A 21625-nucleotide genomic window follows, 5' to 3' on the forward strand; every position below is an offset into this window, starting at 1 on the left:
GAATGGTATTTGTGTTAATCTTAATATTAAAGAAATAAATAAAAAGATAGTCAAATGATTGGTTTTATTTCCTGGTAACATTTATATTATACCCTGTTATACTTAAATACAAGATTATGTTTAAAACATAAACAAACAACATAATCACAATAAAGAGTATTAAGTACTTTGGCACATAGAGTTGTATGACTACACGTTATACATACATACAAAAATTGGATATGTACATGGAGAGGACTTACGTAACAGATTTATTACTAATGTGCTCTTAATATTAATGTAGGCGAGATTATCTGTCGGCACCATTTAAATTTTTTATAAAAACAAATTATAAACAATAATATTTTACAACTAACTATATAATTATCAAAAATGAGCAACATTTCATTCGTCGGGAGTCTTATTGCACAAAATGTTTTGTACTTACGTTTGCTTAAAAAAAATTACAACTACTTGATGTTGCAAGTTACAAAAATTCGAAGTTATAACTGGCAATACGGCTAAAGTTTTTCATGTGTCAACTAGATGGCGCTATTACTAATTCAAAAAGTTTGTTTACTATGGCACTCGTCAGGAGTTACTCAAGAACAATAATTGTACGTAAAAATTAATGTTATAACAGAAACTAATTCATAATAAATTAAAAAAAATAACAATACAAACATTGAAAAATTCTAAATAGGTCTTAGATTTTCTGAATCTAAATGCCTAGATTTCATCATAAGTTCAAATGCAGTGTTTCATTATATTGTGGATACTTTTGCACTATGACTAGTACTGTCTAAGTAACATGACTTTAATTTAATTACATCAGAAATAAGTAATTTTCCTTACTACCACTTAAGACGATCCTAATTGTAGAATTAGATTGAGAAATCTACACTAAGGGGTCTATCAGTGAATATAAGACAACCCTGAGTGTAAAGTACAACAAAATAATTAGCGTAATCTAACCTCTTTTACCAGGTAACCGTGCAACTTTGTTAAGAAAAGGTGAGATCGACGCGAAATCTTCACATTCAACGATCAATTTCCCTTTATATTTGATGCAAGATTCCGCGCATAGCTGACCCTCGAACCAGCTGCCGAGCATCTTTTTGCATTGGGCACAATTTTCTATGCAGATGTCCATTGGGTCGTAACCGGTCGCTGAAGAAAAAAAAAATTAGTTAACATATAAAATGGTTACCATTCTGTTTCTAGATAAATCTATGACAGCCTAGAAATTGAGTGAGCTCAGTAGACTTTAAGTTAATATATATAATATGTAGAAAAATCCACTTTAATCTTCAATTTCTAGTCTTTGGCGAAAAATAAAACATATAAATACGTCTGTTTTTCAGAGGGAATAAAGGTATTACTTTAATTATCGAAATATTTTTTTTGATCCATATGTATTAAAAAAAATCTCCGTTTTATACACACAACAATATCTAAATGTTTAAATCCCTTTCATATTAAAAAAAAAGTAAGCAGTAGAGGAAAAAAAGTTACATTTAAATAATCCTTTAATCGTAAAAATGTAAGGAGAATAACCCTTGTTGTTCATTCATTATTTTTAAAAACAGATGTTCGTAATATAGTTAGTATTTAGGAACATTACAGTTAAATCCGGGGTCGGTTATAATTCGCAAAGATAAGCTAAGGGACAAGACAGTTTAAGCGGGTTTAATTTTGATTAACCAGCTGGGCCAGGAAAATATAAAACGACTAAAGCTTTACGAGTGTAGATTTACACTGCAGAGTCATGTGTAAAAAAACATAAAATTGGAACTTATACTCTTTGGCAAAAGAGAAAAACAACATTTTTGTTACAGCTGTTTCAACAACGAAAGCCGAAGCTAAGATAATTCACCGGATAGCAGCTGCTTATAAAGGCTTTTTAGTTCATGTATCGTTGCTTTCTGAAACCAAAATCCCTGTATAAACATATCTTTAGTTCCTCTGGTATATGTCCATGGGCGTAGTTGATCAACTCAATGTTCCCGCCGAGCTTTTGCCACCTTCCCTTATTAAAAATATCGTCATCCCTCTCATGATCTTTGACAAAAAAGAGAAAACAATATGTCTTATACAAGGATTCTGGTCTCTGAGACCAACAATTAGTCTTGTATTTACATTAACTGAGTTAAGGTCAAACTTCCTAAAGCGCCTATAAAACTTTTACGATCAATTGTACTTCACCGTGTTTTAGTATACTAAAATAAAAATAAATTAAAATTTTCGTTTACACAAACATTATTTAGGCCACAATATTTCAGGCCACCTACTTATCTGGATCTACTACAGATTTTCTGTTGACGTAGCAAACATTTTTTATGTGACAAATCTGATATCGGTCTCACCATTAAAAAGAAAACGCCTGAATTGACTTTATTCCGAAAACATTTTCGTTACCTGAGAATAATTCATCTGAAAATAATTCGACAATTCTGTATAACATATATTTTTCAATCGCTAAATTATGATATGTATAATATATAACATTGATTTTGCCTTATTACGTCTCGTAAGCAATTGGCATTATTATATTAATTAACACTATATTTTGTTAATTAAAAAAAAAGACGACTGTTCCCTTTAGAAGATCTAAATGGAATCATAGGACATAAAGCATACATACGAGAACAACAATTTCCTGAGTCGACTGGGTAACAAATAAAAGGATTGCTTGTTTCTTTAGACAGTAGACTACGAGTTTCATTAAGAAATTAATTTAAATTTCCTTTCAAAATAAAATTTAACTAATTTCGTTTATCATTCATGGTCCCAGTAAAGATTTAGCTAAGACTAAGACTAAGATTGTTATGTTTTGGTGAAAGCGGGATTAAGTCACTTAATTCTAGCTTGCAGACGTTAACCTAGCAAACATTAATATAAGCTGTGAGCACTACGTTGTCTTGCTTATTCTAGCGTACATTCGTTTACTGTTCGTGATTCGCTGTTGTTTAGCAATGTATTTAAATAGTAATTAGACTTAAAGTTTCAGAGCTTAAATTATAGCCTCTGTTACATTTTTGATATAATAAATGAATTTGATGAAAAAACAAATTAGATTTAAATAGAAAAAGATTTCATAAAACATTATCTTCACAATTAAGGCCCTTCGTACACAAGGCAATTTAAATCTTCGAAAACTAGCGATTTTAGTTACTAATGCAACTTACGCAATACAATGTAATTACTTTTTTATCTGTCATCGCCTCAGAGAGTTGCTCACAACCTGTTTGTTAAGATCCTCGTGAGAAAAGTGGCTGCAATTTTCGAGATGGTCGACCACACAGTTGACATGTAGTCTCTATGCTTATACAGACTGAATAGACAACTAGCATCGACGATGCAACGTTGTTTCTACGGAATGAACGTAACGCGATTCTGGCGACGTAACTATGCAATATTAGTTTAGACGATTTACATTGCCTTATGTAGGAAGGGCCTAATAGTGTAAATCTATATATATAAAAGAAAGTTGTGTTAGTTACACCATTTATAACTCAAGAACGGCTCAATAGATTTGACTGAAAATTGGTGGGCATGTAGCTTAGAACCAGGAATAGGACATAGGATAATTTTTACCCCGTTTTTTTTTTCTTTTTTATTCCGCGCAGACGGAGTCGCGGGTAAAAGCTAGTTTAACATAATTATATCTTTATATAAGAGAAACAACGCTAATTTCAACCCATAGTAGTCTTATTTCCATGCCCAGATACTGATATAATTCTTAAGAATAAAATATGTTTACATTTAATTAGGATGAAAAGCTGTTAATAAGTTTTCTACTTTCATGTTTCACAGTTTACTCTTCACACAATTTCCTAGATAAACTTGCAGAGTTAATTACAAAATGTATTAACGTGTCACCATCTGTGACGTTATTGCGGAAGTCTTATGAATGTGACTAATTATAAACTGGCTTAACATTATGACGCTCCAACAAAAAGATAACCTCAACAAAACTAGTATAAAACTATTGAGAGTGAATCCGTTGATATGAAAATAAGTTGACGCTATTTGATTTTTTGGACTGTAAAAAAATGTTTTCTTTTGTTTTCTTGAAAGCGAATAACAGATATGGGAACAATGGAAACCCACAATAGTTTATTAAATGTTTTATTCAAATCCGATTTTTAATAAAAAAAACCGATTTCCTATTAATATTGCAACAGCATAACATTATTTTAGAGCGCTTCAAAAGTGAACTTAGCAATACTATGCCTGTGCATTAAAAAACTTTTTAATTACTTATAAGATGTAGTTTTCCTTATAAAAATATAGCAAAGCAATTTAAAATCCCGGACGTTAGATTAGAACGTAGTCTATTCACAATAGTATTTCGCTATATGCATTTTAATATTCGATTCGATCGATCGATGAACGATATAGAACGATCTAGGTTTTCTTTAGCCTATAAGGAAGAGATACGGCAGAGGAAATACTCGAATCAAAACATTCTTTGTGCGGAGGTTGAGTATTATTTATTAAACACATTTACATAACGTCACAAACCAGGGCTCGTGGTATATTCTAGTAAAAGAATACATTAAGATCTTATTCAAGTTCTAGTATAAATCTGACATTTAAGTGATGATAAACCGGCAGTTTCTAGTTATTAATAGTCCATTAGTTATGAAAATAACAATATAACTTTAGACATATTAGAAGTACAAATAATTTTACAATAAAATATCAATAAATGTGCAAAGTATGTAATAATTTTAACATTAATATAGTTAAATTGAATATAGTATTTTAATATTTTACAAACTAGGATATTTCACTATTTATGTGATTAGAAACATCTATAAAAACATGTTGTTATCTCTGCTTATTAAATAATAATGTAAAGGACAGCGATATGTTTTTGTTTAAATGTTTAGACATATTAAATTCATGATAACTAAATTATTACCTACACTACAATACTAGTGTTCAAAATTCAATCTAGTAAAGTTAACCGCCTTGGGTTTAGAAGGTGTCTTTAAATTCTTGTTAAGCGTAACCACATTCGTGTATCTAGGTATTTCACGTTTGTATTTCATTCTATAATACGAAATTAAGGTGAAGGTAAAGTCAGACTGTTTAAATCCGGTCGAACTCTAACATAAACCTAGATTTAGCTGATATATTCAACGTTTATAAAATTAATTTTCAAATCCTTTAACATATTATATAAAGAAACTTGTTTGATTTTTAAAACTTTATATTAAACCTGCTTCACTGTTAAATCAAAGAATAGTAATAGGTATAATACTACTGCGCGTTAAATTTATGATGAATACTAAAAATATCATTACTCATTTAATTTATACTTTCCTTAAATTTATTTTAATTTAAATTAACTTAACTTATTTACTTTTATTCTATATTAGTTTAAATTTAAAAATATTTTTTGATTCTACAGTCAAATAATTTTAAATAATTTTGTGGGACATAGTAGTATTTCCAAGGTTAACACTGTATTATAAATAAATAAAATAAAATAAATAATAATATCAATAAAAATACTGTTAGTTTAGTATGTATATAGCTTATTAAGATTTCAATACGCGGTAAAATATTGCAACCTAGTTCAAGTTTCTATCACAGTTATCGTCACACGAGATGAATTATTTTTTTTTACAGTTGCCTTCCATGACAGTATTTTCGTGAAAAGTAAAGTAAATTTTCATCCTAATCAATTTCCAGGAAAAATCTGATATGAAAACATGTTTTGTACATGTATTAAGGCTGTGTAAAATCACGGTTACTTTACGACTTATAGAAAAGATAATCAACATCTTTTGAGACTAAAAGACTAGTTTTTCTTCTGAAACGGTATGTAACAATCTTACCCAATAAGTAAAATATGACCAAGTATTATGTAATATACAATATTTATGGTAATTTGCGACATTACATAACAGCAACTTAAAGGTAAAAGGTAGAAAAATAATTTCTTATAACAGTTCGTTTCAAACTTACAAAACATTTATCAAAGGTACAAGAGTCAAAGATTGTTCAACTTGCTAAGTAATTTGGCAAGAGACGGATTTGTAGACGAAATAAATGTAATCGCTAAGTTGAACTTTTTTCAGATAAAATTAATACATCATAGGTATTATCTAGAAATAAGATAACTTATATTTGGTTAGATATTGTTAAACGTTTTTTTTTCTTTTCATACAATTTATTACAAAACAAAAAAGTAATGAAGTTATGTTATTTATTATGTCCTCCCTTCCTTCACACACAAATTGATTTTTAAGAATATTGAAAGAAAAACCTTTATTTAGACTTACGAGTATGTCATTGTAAAGGAAACAATCTCAGGTAAAATGATGGAGGCAGATTTAAACTTACAAAAATCACCACAAACCTGAGTATTATTTACTTACTAAGTCCAATAAAACATAATAAATAAATCAACAACATTTTATTAGTTAAAACAAAAACAAACCAAACTTGTTTTAAATATTAACTAAAAAACTATACTTGGTTAACGGAATATAAACAATAACAACACTAATAGGCATCCGAAAACTCCTAAGGCGATTAACATACGTGATTAAATCAATCAAATCAAACGACGCGCGAGGTCAAGTGTAAGTGCATGTCCATGAAATTGCGTAACAAAACTCCTCGGCGAAAGTAAACCGACCAATTCGCGGATTGGGGTCATTGCCTCGATTCGCACGAGTGCCTCACCGCGCCGTTAGTACTGCGACCAAAGTAGTGCCAACTGCAAAGTTTAAGTTAGGTTCCGTACTTGCAACATACGGAACAAATGTACGTTGCCTGTTCTTTGAAAAACAAAAGATTACTTACATCGTTAATTTATTAATAGAAACAAACATTTATAAGTTTTATAATTTACTTATAATTAAATAGGGTCCACTGTACAGGTACCATTGTTAATACTGTTTATGTTTACGGATCTCTAAATATAGACGCTTTTGTAATTCGTATTATTTGTGAAGAGCCATGTCCTTAAAGAAAACACGTGGGTTAAATATCAACATGTGCTTAACTGTCGTTTGTGAATTAAATTTGCATTTTCATTATTAATTTGAATTAATTTGTGCAAGACATAATTTCGTTTAAAGTATTTCGCATCTTACTAACCTTAACATCCTTAAGTATTTTGTTTCAATTTTAAACAGTTAATATTCCGGTAATCTTATGTTGACCTTGAATAACTTAAGTTACTATATAGTTAATTAATAGAACCAAAAATTAAAAAAAGACATACTATTTGCCAAGACGATTTAAACGAGCCCAAACTCGTTCGTTGAGTTGTTTCATTGCAAAGTTCCACCTTCCAGTTCCATCAGACCAGCACCATGTCATCATTATATTATATTATCACGCAATTCACACGTGTATGCAAAATTTCAGCTTAATCAATAACTGGGAAGTCGATCAAATTTAATTTGCAAGATTTGAACAAAATATCGAGAAAGCTAAGCTAAAGAGGAGATTCGCAATTCATCTGTACGTTTTTGATATAAAAAAATAGCCAGTTTTTGCATCATATGCCATAAAAATAAGAAAAAAATTTCAGTTAAGACTGTCATCGGTTACATAGGACTTTCCTACAAACGTAGCAATGTTTAGCCAGCAATTTTATAAGTAGTTGGCAATGTACCAACAAGTAGATGTGCAAAGTTTTGTACGGCATTACTTTTGGCACCAATGTTTATGTTACTACGTGGAAATTTCTCGAATTGCTAAGTTTAATTAAGGTTTAAGTAAATAAGTTGGTGTTCTAAAGATAAAAAAGGTGCACGCATTTTAAATTATTTTATCTGATAGGTAAATCGTTGTTAGAAGTTATCTTCAAATAAAATTGTAAAGATTTTAAAAGCGTTATTTTAATTTATTTTTGATTGATTCAGTGACTTTAATTAATTAAAGTAATCTTACTAAAATTATAAAGGCGAATGTTTAGATGGATGGATGGATGGATAGATGTTTCTTTGAAGGTAACTCCAAAACGGCTCAACGAATCTTTATGAAATTTTGCACAGATGTAGAACATAGTCTGGAAGAACACAAAGGCTACTTATTACGTTTTTTTAAACTCGGCGCGGACGAAGTCGCTTGCGACAGGTAGTTTATAATATTTGTAATTTCCTTGTCAATGTTGCTTATATTTATATTGTATTTGAAAAAAAAAAGTTGTTATTTCGTATTTTAGTCACAAAGTTTATCTCTCATATTTTACATATAAGATAATGGATTCGCTAAGAAACTTTTTGTGTAAAGCAATGAATAAATTAATAATTCATTGCGCCTCAAAGCGTACATTATTCGGCTTTCAGTCTCTTATTTAAGTATATCATAAGGTTCACGAATATCATAATAAAGGTAGCTTTAAAATACTTTTTTTTTATTTCTTCTTTTCATAGCCATTAGACATCGTTAAAGGTACTACTATTTTTAGTATAAGGTGCCAAAAGAACAAACGGTCCAAAAGAGCAAAATTGTGTAGTCACTGCCACACATAGACTTCTGCATTAGCAGATGCGTTAGCTACCTTTAAACTACAGAGGAGAAAATGCGCAGAAAGAAGATATCCCTACCTACGCATCTTCTTCGAAAAATCCACCTACTAGACCGATTTTAATAAAACTTCGCTGGGTTATTCTGAAGACGAACGAAGCAGATTTGTGTCGTAAAGAATCTAGAAATTAAATATAAATTTATTTTGTTTTTGACGAGAATTTCTTCATGCGTGTTTCAAATAATAATGGATAAAATGTGGAGCTTTTGTCTTATTAAAATAATGAACAGTTGAATAAAAAAAATGTAAAAGAACCTTGCCAATTAGTGAAACTTTTTAGTTCCGCAACAATAATAATTTTCCTCGAAATTAAAACATATTCTACCGTATAACGTTGTTTCGTGACCATATTTTTAAATTTTGATCAGTCATTTTCGCGTTTGAGTCGCAGCTTGACTCGTTATTTTTTTAAGCAAACGGAATTTATAATTAAACCGTGTAATATAGAAAAACATATTATTATTCTTCTAATTATCTTTGAAAAATTAGAGACAATAATTGTTTTGTAATGTTTTCACATTCGAAATTTTTACAACTTAGAAAGTAGGTATACATATCGTTGGAGCCTACGAATAAGGGCCAATGTGTAAATTGTTAACTTTTCTGGAGAGGCTCTCTAAGTTTCAACCATATAGCCAAATAGGCCGTATACGTCCTTTTACTTGAGCCTAAAAATAACATTAACAACTACACACCTACACCTACTAAATGTATATTTTGTGTAGTGCTCGTTGTTAAATAAACTAAGAGGTTGCTTTTAAAATAAAAAAGTAAAAATCATTAATTTGTTACTTTGGCCCTTATATATAGGATCCATCGATATAAAGAAAACATCTGTGGGCCTAAATATAAAGATTAAAAAAAATACTTACCAATAGCAGGACTTCCTTTAGCTTTTCTTATTGTTGTTGCCAGTATCATTAATGATAGAACGGTAATGAAGTTTCTCTGCACCACCATTATTTCAAATTCTAAAAAAAAAATATTTCGATACTAAAAAGTTTTTTTGAATATTTGGATGTCTCATTAAATTTTATTCCAGCCTGTTACACTATGTCCAAGTTAAGTGCTGGATAACTGACACATAGTACTCACAGCTTATTTGGAGATTTTAAAACGCCAACGACTTTGTTACATTGTGAAATAGGGCCATAATGGTTTACTTAGATATTAGAAATATATAGAGTGTTTACAACTGTTAAGTTTTTATGTTTCATACATTTATCTTTTACTAGAGATAATAATTATTCTAAAAAAAAAAAACGTACTTACTACACTACTACTTAGGAAAATATTTTTTTGTTTCCATTTCCTAAGACTTTAAAGTCGAAAGAGATAAAACTGGTTCGCAGTACAGTCGGTTGCAACTAACAATATACTCGTATCAAAGAATAGTCATCCCTTCTTTTTGTAAAAAAAAAAAAAACAGGAGATAAGCATATAATTTTATAAAGCTTATTCAGCAGTGGAAATCCACGGTTAGGTGCATGTCCATGTCTATTAAAACTTTTTTTATTAAGTCTATATATAACATTAAAGGTTAATCATTTGTTATGGTTTGAAACACAACAATTATATAACAACAAAGTTCCAAACCAACCCAAATCCAATGGTGCTTAGAATATAACGCCCTTTAATTATTATGTTAAAGGGCTTACAAAGGACTTGGATATGATTAGTTTCTCAAGACTAACCAAAATGGGTTATAGTCATTTATGTGGTTAAGGTAAAGAAGTTCAAATATATAGAGCGGACATTATGAGAAATTCCCTTTAAATATTTTTAGCATAATCGCACATAATAGTCAATACCACAATTTGTCACAACTTTCAAACTAGATAATTCAAACTGTACCGGTAGTTTAATGAGCGTACGGTTTGTTTCCTAATGTCCCGTCTAATAATATATGTATGTTAAATGTCTTTGGGATTAATTTGAGTTATAATACGACAGAATACACAACAACTAAAGTGTATTTTTATATAACAAAAACATGTTAAGTGAGAGAGGCTTAATGCGAAAGTTTTACTTCATTTTGTAAGGTGAAGGCTGTAGTTAAGTCGGGAAAAGGGTCTCAGTAGAACTTGCTTTATGAGCCGAGATAAAAACATTACCATTTTACTTATAATATTAAAAATTAATTGTTTAGTTTTCTGAAGTTATTTAATAAATAAATTTGAATATATCAAACGGATAATTATTTCGGTATCTTTTGTTATTATTTATTACACTTACCGTATTTGTAAGAGCTGTCATTTAGATGACATTAATATTTGTCACCGCACTGGAACTACATTCACACTGTTGTTTTGATACCGTGAACAGAATTATGGTGGTAAATTAAAAAAAAACTATATCCACGACCGTTCGTATTTAGCACGTGTTTAAATATGAAACCAGTCAGCTTGTTCATACGTGATTGTGAGGGGAAGGGGAGGGGAGTTGCATAGTTCGTGCGTCAGGAACACCCCAGGAAACGGATCTACGTATGTACTTTACCAAACCCGAAAGTTCTATGTAGGAAGTCGGTGGCGGTGCGTATGTCGTAACGTAGATATGACTTATGTAACGTAACGACGTGAGGTGCCAATGAATCGAATGTGGTGTCGTTTTATTAGCAAGTTTTGATGATTTCATCGTACTTGTATTACCCAAACAAAAATTTCACTTTGTTACTCATGTACAGTGAAATTTTCGGTGAAGGACACATTGTTGGGATAACCTATTTAACCCAAATTATTTTGTAATCTTTTGAATAGAGTCATCTTTAAAAATATTTTTATTTAATTAGTATTATTTGATGTTTGTTTTCTTAAAAAAAAAAAAAAACACAAACGGAAAAAATTTAGTATTACTCATTCATAAAAATTTCCGAATAAAGTAGGAAAATAAGATCCACATTACACTTTAGTGCGTATGTCGACTGGCTAGCCTTCAGAAGTAGCCCCAGGCGCCTGAATACTTGTACACTGATGATACTTTAGGGTTATTCTGTTTTATTAGTTTTTTAGTTAATTTTATTATCTACTTGGGTTCACTTGGGTTGCATACTGCCACACTTAAAGGCGTTAAGTGGTCGCCAAGAAAACCTGTTTACTGTCGATTTATATAAGAAACCTAAACTAACAGCTGAGCTGAGTGTTAAGTATTCACAAGTAGTGATTAAATTGAATTGTTTAATTAGATATTTAGACAACTTTTTGAAATCATTTGCAAATCTTAATGAAATTTTAGCAAAACCAATATTAACGAAATTATAAATTAAAAAATATTAAGGGGTATCAGTGGTTGTATACTTTTTAATTAATTTTTAAGTTCAGAATAGACCGTATTAACGACAGCAGCGAACTCACTTCCGTGGCACCGGACAAAAGTCAAATGTAAATAACCTGTAGCTACACAACCTGTATTATACACAAGATGATTGTTTCGATAGTTTTTTCACATACCTTGTGTTGATAGAACTCATTAAAAACAGAACGTAACAGAATACGCAATGGTTAATGTGACGTAAATAAAATCGGGATCTCACCGAGATTTTCTTTTAAGGAAACGTTTCTACGATCTGTTGATCAGATCTATTGACATTGTTAGAAATACTTCCTAATTTAATATACGTGAAATCCTGCCGGAAACAGAAGCAGGCATGATCTCTCAAGCTGGTTTGATCGGCTTCCGTGTATGAAATCATGTTCACAAAAACACGATCGAAACACAACATTAAAGATAATTTCCTGAACTGGGATTGACTTAATTTTATTACCACGTTTCGAGAGAATCGATTTACACAAAATGAACATAATTATATGTCGCTACTTCTTAATGTTTACCAATGTGATTACAAAATGTATTCATATTTTTTATTGCATGTGACAGTCGTAGAACCCAATGTTTTTAATTTTAATGCACACAGTATATATTTTTTGTTTCGAGGAAAATCTTAACGCACATAAACCTGTTTCCCCCCAGAAGGAAGCAGAATTATGTGGGGTTTTACCCGCTAAGACCTACTCGGTGGCCATCTTTTAGTATGATGGACGATGTTACGGTATCTGCGATGGAACGCACCGGTGCCCCACTGCACTCAGTGTACGCGCTACCAACATGAACCATCGCTCTTTCCAGTGCTACGGCAACCCGGACCAGTGGGGTGTTATCGATGTTGAACCTAATATCGATCCTTGGTAATAGAATTTATATAGTATACGTAACTAAGTACTTACTTTATCATATGAAAATTGCAAGAAAGCTTATATATCCTGACAAAAGATGAGTGTCAGACTTTATAGAAAAAACTCCTAAATTAAAGGCTAGAATTATATTAGCGATAAGACATTATAACGTATCATTGATAACTATAAAAGATCTAAGGAAAGTGGACTAACCGTGGATTTCTGAGACCAAATTCTCCGTATAAAATATATTGTTAACTGTGTTTTAACAAAGATAATGATAGGGATGACGATGTTCTATATTCAGAGATTTTGTTCTCAGAAACAAACACTACATCAATTTAACTATTTCTAACTTTGTATACAATCTTGAAATCTATTCTTTGCTACATTGAAGACAGACGTCAAGTGGAAGTCATTTCTGGTTTTGTCTGATAAGTATGGTGCCATAGGCCTTATTTTAGTATTCTTTCCCTTTCCATCCTTTTCCCATAAGGAAAGGATGGGAACGGATTTGATGGAGGAGACTCCTCCTTCCTCGATTAAAGATAAGCAACGCATCTGCAATTGCGGATGTCTATGGGCAACGGTCTCTTCGCCATTTTGGCGAATTCAGGTGGCCAGTTCTTCGTTTATCACCTTATAATATAAAAAAAATATTTGTCATTCAAATTTTTTAAAACAATATTTTCTTACTTATAACATGACATATGCAGTTTTATGCGTCACAGATAATATGTAAATGATGTTCTATAAATATCACACGGAATGCCTATAAATGTTAGAAATATAAACATTATGAAATAAGTATGGCGCGCATATCGGAAGGGTATGTTGAACCTGCATCTATAATTGCTTCCTCGATTTGTTCTCGATAAACTGAACGAATAACATTTTTGTATCAGTCAATTCGTACTACACACAAACGACACATCGTTAGAACATGAAAATATACATCATCATCATCATTTCAGATGTGAAATAAAATATTGAATAATTTAAGTTAGTTTGTGATGACAAAATACTACAGACTTAGTAAAGTTTCAGAATTGTTAATGTGTATGACTTGGATCCTTCTATTGGATTAGATTCTTTAATAATGTTATTGCTTCGAGCATCTAGCACAGTCCAGAAATAGATCCAGAAAATGAGGTACTTTCTCATAAGATAGCGCGTAGTATTATAGTTTTTCATCTTTTGGCTAAAGGATAACAAAGCAAACGCTGCGAACATGCTTACCAAGGCTTTACGGTTTCATAAATAACTACATTTTGCGTATACATATGTGCCAAGTTCTAATCTATTACATAAAAACATTATTCCTCTCCTCCTGTGAAAAGATTGTAATATTTCACTGAAGTCATAGTAACGTCAGTACTTATTGTGAGTTGTTTGTTGATCAGAGATGACGTATAAAATCTTGAATTGAGAATAATAATTTTTGTTCCACATCTTTCGTGGTTAAAATTGGAAAAGATTTTTCATTGAGTTTTGAGTGTTCACATTATGATCAAGACGTGTAATTTAAATCCATCCCTATTCTATAGCTGACAGACAATAGTGGTTTTAATATTGTTTATTTTTTAAATCGCCTGCCAGCAATATCTGCATACATGAGTGGATTCGGCTGCAACAAATGCCGAGCTCTTCGTAACATTTTTTGAATATTATTATACTGCTTACATCAGTTGGATTTCTGTCGTTGGTATGCATAGTCTAACTTATTCAATAGATTTTAATGTAATGTATCCATCCGAGTAATAAAATGTTACAATCCTTTTGTAATTAGTTTTACATATTTTACGTAATAAAAAGCAAAAAGAAAATACAGCAGCAATGATTTGCCACCAAGAAACATTACACCTACAGTTGTGTTACATAAAATTACTGTTGTTTTCAGAACAGTAAAGCAGAGGCTTATATTAGCCGTACTTTACTAATAAATCTTGATTAAAAGACCTCAGTTAATGTATTTAGGGTAGCTAAGATTGTTATTTGATATATAGTGTAGGTTAGAGAAAGTTCTGGAACGGAGATAAAAACTAAATTATTTTTGTTGTAATTCACTAGATAGAGATTGTAATTCACTAAATTATTAATATTGAGTATAAAGTGGAAAAACATTTTTTTTAAACTACGATAACGTCTATATTATTTGAATATAGTCCGTTGATTCGCAATAGACTTCAACATTTATAACTAGGTAATAGTTTTTGTACTTTAAAATAAAAACATGAACATCAATTTTAAAATATATATTCAAAATAATCTTTAGTAATAAACATCAAAGACTCTAAAATTTAATTTATCATTTTGTCTTTCACTCAATAAAGTTTGAAAGAGCAAATAATACAATGGTAACAAAGCTAAAGACATATTAATTAATTTAGTTTAATATTAATTCTAATCGTTTACATTTCTGTTTTGGGAACTTCGTCGCTCACTCTAGCGAGAACTAAATTCTTCTCAGTACCTTGAAGTCTTTTCGGTTCTAAGGCGGATCTCATTTCCAGTGCTCGAATGTCCGTTTCGAGGGAATGTTCTTTATCAGCCAAATCCAAAGCGATCTTTATTGAAGCCGCTTCTAAGGCGTTATACGTTGCTCTAAAAAGTTTACAAAGAAACGTAAGTATACCAAGGTATCTTTTTGAGTTGTTTAATACTTATTACTGTTTCTATTTATTTTTATTGTTTGGTGACGTCATAAAATTTGAAAGTTCTTTTAGGCAAAATTCAAATCTTTATAAATTAAAAATCAACGTGAGAAACTTAGGTAAAAGTTTTGAGGTTACCAGAGAAGGTTTGTGCCATAAAATTGAAAATAATTTTGTTTTGCGTTTTTAATGAAACTTTTTGCTTAAAGCACATTGAAATTCTATGGACCCATACAAGGAAGAGTTATTGTATCTTAAGAGATGTAATTCCTTTTGATTATTTAGACTATGACGTTATTTTGACTTTGGCATTGTAATAAATGTCGGATTCGTCTATTTAGTACTGAATGTTCCAAAAGAACTCATAACTTCTAAGATACTACGTCTGTAACTACGTTGGTTTAACCTTTCACATTACTTGACTACCTTTTGTTTAAATGAATAAATGCATTAACAAATTGCGGACTTTTGAATTGCAAAAATACAAAAGCAGAATTCTATTGTGATTTTAAAGCATAAAAGGATTCAACAAAGATATTAAAGTGCTTTATATTCATCCGCTTACATTAATGCTAAGGAAAGCGTTGTTCAGATATAACTTCCAAGAATATCTAAATTAGAATTATAACGGGTGTGGTTTTCTGGTAAATGTTAATTATTCCATAAACGGTTTTCACTTGGAACCTTTTCAGAGGAGCTCAGAATAAAGTGTACGATAAAATGTTTTGTACAATGTTTCTGTTTTAAGTATTTAAATATTAAGTATATTATTTTAAAGTCGATTGATAGAAATAAAAGTAAACAATAACCAGTATGGAAATTATAAGGCAGGTAAAAAATGCGTTCTCCCATAGTTGATTCTAAAGTAATTGAAAGTTTCACTCAAAAATAATTACTCATTGAATGTAACTAGAAACTGCGAAATGTTAATGAAAGTTTGAAGTCTATAGCACTTACTTGGCACAATCTAATTTTTCTTGCAACTGACGTATAGTTTCCTTCAGATTTTGTACCTCTTCCTTCAATCCGATGTCAGCTTCGTCCGCTGCGAGCTCAATACCTGGTCGGTAGCCGCGAGTCTCTAAACGAGTCTCTGCTACCTTTAGAGCGTTTATCTTATCAGAGAATTGTTCACCCATAATCTTTAATTCAGCTGCTAGTTTGTCCATGTTTTCCTCCATCTGTAATGTAATTAACACTTATAGTCTGTCATCAGCTCATGTACGTTCGCTTATCTACTTTTCGCTAGCACACTTCTTCTTTCTGGTCTTCAAAAAATTATAGAGAAGCTGCATAAAATATCGAGTGTGCATAAAATGTGTATAAAAACTTTTGCATAGAGTACGTTATCGTATTATACCGCTCTCTTTCTAGTGTACTCTAAATTATAATATACCTTTCCCTTTCAAGACCCTAGAAATTTAAAGCCCGTTTCTATTGTTTTTATATCCTTTAATAAAGTTAAATAAACCTTCATTTTTTGCCACTCTAATTCGTTCCTCGCTCGTTGTGTGTCGTAGATACGTTTGCGCATCATATAATTGGTGACGTCGGTTTGCGCCCGCAGTGCATTGCGTGCACGTTCCCGGGCCACGAACAGTGATTCGCGAAGACTCAGTGTATCTTGCAGGCCATCTTCTGCCATTTTCTTCGTCGCTTCACATTTTTCTAGCCACTGCTCGTACGTTATCATTCTAAAAACAAATTTCGAAGCTGATGTTTGGCGAATCTATTTCTAGTAAAAGGGTTTGAAGATGCAGTAAGGAAACTATTACGTATCGTATTACGTAACGACTAGGTTAGTGTAAAAATTACTGACTTACAAATCAATACAATCAATAATGGATGAGTTGATATTTCCAGACGATAGTCTACGATAATATTAGTCCTACGGTATGAAACTAATTATATCATATTTTTCACCTTTTTGGCGTCTTCAAAGGATCCGATTTATATGTAATGTTGGCGCAGTCTTTATCCAGATTCAGCATGTCCTTGTCAATTTGTAGAGCTTCATTTTTATCATTGAGATCGAGTTGCAATTTGAATTTTATCACCTCCAGCTTGTTAATCTTTTCCCAAGCCGATTGGCAACGGTCTGTCAGCAATTTTTTGTTACTTTCGGTGACACATAATTCCTATAACAATATGAATTTATTTACATAAATATAAAATTCATGTTCAATTTTGCAAATTACTGCCAAATTTTAGGGAGAAATTCAGCTTGACTGATTAGCTCCATTGTTAGTTACTTGTGACTTAACATGACTATTAATGCATAAATTGATGGAATCGATTTCTGACACGCAATAAGGAACAATAAGACGATAATATAAAATCTAAAGAAGTCTAAGGCTGCGACTAAATTTAGCGTATTTCCGCACCGGAAGCGATACTTGCAGCATGTCAATCGACAGTCTTAATTCGATATTGTACGATGAAGACAAAGTGGTCCAATATGTTTTTCTTTCTTATCATACCATTGTTTCTCGAAGCCGGAAAAGAGTAGCAAAACTACTTTATAATATATCCGATTTCAATATTATTAATACGAATTTAAGTTTCTTTGCCAGAGCCGTGATGCGAATAAGTGATGGGAATTTAGGGTTATTGCGCCATAAAATCGGCCGAAAAGTCTTAGATTGGCGACCACATTCAGGTAATCGATGATCTGGCCAAGACTGTAGGAGTACAGTCAATAAGATCTACAGAGGACTGATCATTGGAAAAGGCCTACGTCCAGTAGTGGACAACCTCAGGCTGACAGTGAATGAAAATGACCGAATAGGACTTGTTACCTTTTTTAATTCAGTGTCAGCAAGATCATACGTCAGCTCAGTGCTTCTTCTACCGTCTCTATTAGACAAGCACTCGGAGCAAATCAATAGAGGAACGTTTAGTTGTTCCAATTCCCTTTCCGTAGACGCCTTCTCTTCTTTTAAAGCATTCATTTCTCTGTCCAGACGGTCCAAGAGTTCTTGTAGTGTCGACTTCCATTGTTCAATTTCGTATACTCTGTGAAAAATTATAACTAAAATTAAAACTCATTCATATTCCATTCCATACATATCTACCCTAATGTCCTTGAAAGTCAAGAAAGCAGAAAGACAAAGAAAAACTGTGAAAGTGGCTTTATATTTTATTAACTACCGTAACATTATAAAAGTAATTAAATTAATCCACTAAAATGATTCGTACCTTGCTCTCAGACGATTGTTGTTATGATAAATATCCCAGTCGGTCTTAATTTTGGTTTCATTTCGTAGTTGACGCGCGCTGTGGCGGAGATCAAAGGCATCTGCTCTTCGAGTATCCGCAGTCACCTGAAGCACATTTTTATATGATTAAAAATATGTGTGTAGAATTAATTTATTTAATGTGCTAGGCCCTCATGGAAATCCATTGATCCTTACATACATTATTCCGAAGCAGTTCTCTACATAATAAAAAAGAGGTAAATTTATTTTTTGATGTATCTCTTTTACTTTTATATCGAAAATTAACAAGACTGAAATATTAAAGCTTAAAATAACAATTAATTAAAATGTTATGGGAATAAACGTGCACTGAGGTACTTGGAATAATCTGAATAAAGTAAACCTTTGGGATGAGTTTAATGTTTTAGGTGGATACAAAAATACGGAAAGTTTAACTTGTTCGTTTGCCGCTGAGTAAAATTATAAGACATGACAAAATTCAATGACACCACCACTACTACCTCAATCTCTTTGTTAACTTAGTCTCAACAATTATCCAAAAGCTTTTTTCTACCGATGGTTACTTTAGAAGCTTATTTAAATTTAAACTTCTATATAATGCTAAGCGTCGCACTCAGAAATATAAAGTGGTCACTAAGGGAGCTGTTTAGTGTACTTTTTAGTTTAGTTTAGTTTACAGTAAGAAATCTACATAAATGGAGTGTTAAAGAAACCATTTTAAAACAATGATTGCACTGTTTAAAAATGGTTTCTTTAACTGTTAGTGGTGAAGATTGTTTAAATATCACACTAGTGATATGACAGGCATTTTCGGACGATTTCCTTTAGATATATCTCTGATAATAAAGTATTAAATTTAATGAAAAATGTAGATTACGATACTCGGAATGTTTTTTATTTAACGTTTACAGAACACCGTGGACTGGTAACTTTTAAAAAAGAAATGGCTAATAAAACATCGTTGACCCAGTTAACAACATTGAAATTACATTGGTTTAAATGAACTCTTAAAATCTATGACCTAGCTTAACTTCGCGTAGTTTTAGTTTTTAAACACCGACTACTTAGAGTTTCAAACTCAATAATAATCGTAAATTATTATACTGACCAGAAATAATAGTGTACGAGAATTTTCAGTACAAAATGCTGTTACTAAATTAAGAATTATACTTTATTGTAAGGTTACTATAATGTCAAATGTTTGCAGAAGGAAACCCGTCTATAAATTTTGAGGCTACACATTGCTGGAAAACATAACGTGTCTTACATCTTAGTAGTATTATAATTGCGAATTTTTAAATGGTGAATGGATGTTTGTATAAAGGTATCTCCGGAACGGCTCAACGGATCTTGATGAAATTTGATACAGATATAGAACATAGTCTGGAAGAACACATAAGCTACTTATTAATTTTTTTAAATTCCGCGCGGGCGAAAGCTAGTATAGATGAGATAAATTACGATTCACCATAGATCATACAACATTGGTTAACATTATAAAAATATTCTTCCTTATAAGCAGATTATTATACTGTTTTGTGAACGTTAATATTTATACAATTCCAAAAAAAACCTGTGTTTGGAAATTGTTTGTTGTACAAATGGAATAAAAGATACATTAATGCAAAGTATCAAAGCAAAATGAACGCCAAAGAATATTGTTTGGGCTCATTCCAATTTTTTGTTCTACATTCTCCTATTTATCATAAAACATATTCATTGATCCAAACATATTTTAATGAATGCCAATGTTTAGTCGAATATTTGTTTGAAAAAACTATTGTTAAATACAAAATTATACAAGACAAAAGGCATTACTGTGAAAGTTTCGCAAAACTTTGCAAAATATACGAGGACAATCCCTAACGATGCAGTATGAATGCCAATGGGATCGTTTCAACTTTTGTAACTAAAAACAAAACTTAACCAGAATGAATATTTACAACGGTACGTCTAGGTTTGAATAAAAATCACGTTTTGTCCCGAGAGAGAATACAGTTTGCAAGAGATCATTATTAAAACCACCCCTAGTATTATTCTACGTGAAAAAAAATACGTTTTGTTGACCTGAATAATATAATGCAATGATAACAAATTTAACATTAGACGAGGAGATTTCTACTTCGAGTTAGATACGGAGTGGAATTTTACAAACGCTTATTGTTTTAAACGTTTCTGAGCAACTGTCCAAATTCGATAAGTACTTGTAAACAACTGAGTCATATAATTAAGGGCCGACATTGACCGATACACAATTGACTGCTTCGTATGACCGGCAGCCCTTTAAGTGACGACTGCAAACTATAAACTGTCGGTTTGGATCCAAACGGATCTTAAACCAACTAGTGGGATATCATATTTATATTTATTATTATTCCAATAGATGCCAAGAAAAGCAACACCCCCTTTATATCTCAGCGAACACTATGGCGAATTGTGTTGGCCAACATGTTCGCCAACATGTAAATAGAACTTAAGATAAACGTCATCTGATGATTTCTAGCGTTTCTAGCGACAACACTTGTGGGCAGTGTAATATACATAACAATTTTGTACATAACATTACGAAGCAAGAGTCCAAATGAATATAAGGATAATCTTTAGAATATTTAATTTTCAAGATTTTTATCTTTTAGAAAGGAATGCTTAGTTGCAGATTTAAAAAGATAAAGAGATTAGCTGGAGGATAAAAATATGTTACCTGTAATCCGTAGAGGCGGGCGTCCCAGTCGGCCAAACTTAAATGCGGCAACGGCTTTTCATAAGTAACGACTGACTGCATTATTATAATTTATTCTTGATTATGTAAAATAATATAAATTGACAACAAATATTAAAATCTGTCAAGAGTGAGTGATACGAATTGACAACAGCGTGTGTTCGAAAAAAAAAAAATGCGAAACAATTTTTAAATTAAAAATAAAATTTCAAATGTACGATATTTTCTGTGTCTATTTAAATAAAGAAAAAGTAAAATACATAGGCAATGTACAAACGATTTTCAATCTGTTTAAAACAGTTTTTAAAGAGCCATTTATG

At 31.3% G+C, this 21625-nt stretch overlaps 2 protein-coding genes across 2 annotated transcripts; both read right to left on the reverse strand.

The window, feature by feature from the left end:
• Positions 1-83: 83 nt before the first annotated feature.
• LOC106709952 (eclosion hormone) lies at positions 84-10910 on the reverse strand. Its single transcript, XM_014501884.2, has 3 exons — positions 10778-10910; positions 9415-9513; positions 84-1149 (listed from the first exon to the last, which is right to left on the reverse strand). The coding sequence occupies exons 2-3, from the start codon at positions 9500-9502 to the stop codon at positions 950-952; spliced, it is 288 nt and encodes a 95-aa protein (XP_014357370.1). The 5' UTR covers positions 9503-9513; positions 10778-10910; the 3' UTR covers positions 84-949.
• A 4215-nt stretch (positions 10911-15125) lies between these two features.
• Positions 15126-21422, reverse strand: LOC106709950 (tektin-2). The gene is made up of 7 exons (XM_014501882.2): positions 21288-21422; positions 18567-18691; positions 18167-18383; positions 17292-17506; positions 16840-17062; positions 16326-16549; positions 15126-15318 (listed from the first exon to the last, which is right to left on the reverse strand). The coding sequence occupies exons 1-7, from the start codon at positions 21366-21368 to the stop codon at positions 15126-15128; spliced, it is 1278 nt and encodes a 425-aa protein (XP_014357368.1). The 5' UTR covers positions 21369-21422.
• Positions 21423-21625: the final 203 nt, after the last annotated feature.

Source organism: Papilio machaon, chromosome 9 (genome assembly GCF_912999745.1).
Source record: "Papilio machaon chromosome 9, ilPapMach1.1, whole genome shotgun sequence".
NCBI lineage: Eukaryota > Metazoa > Arthropoda > Insecta > Lepidoptera > Papilionidae > Papilio > Papilio machaon.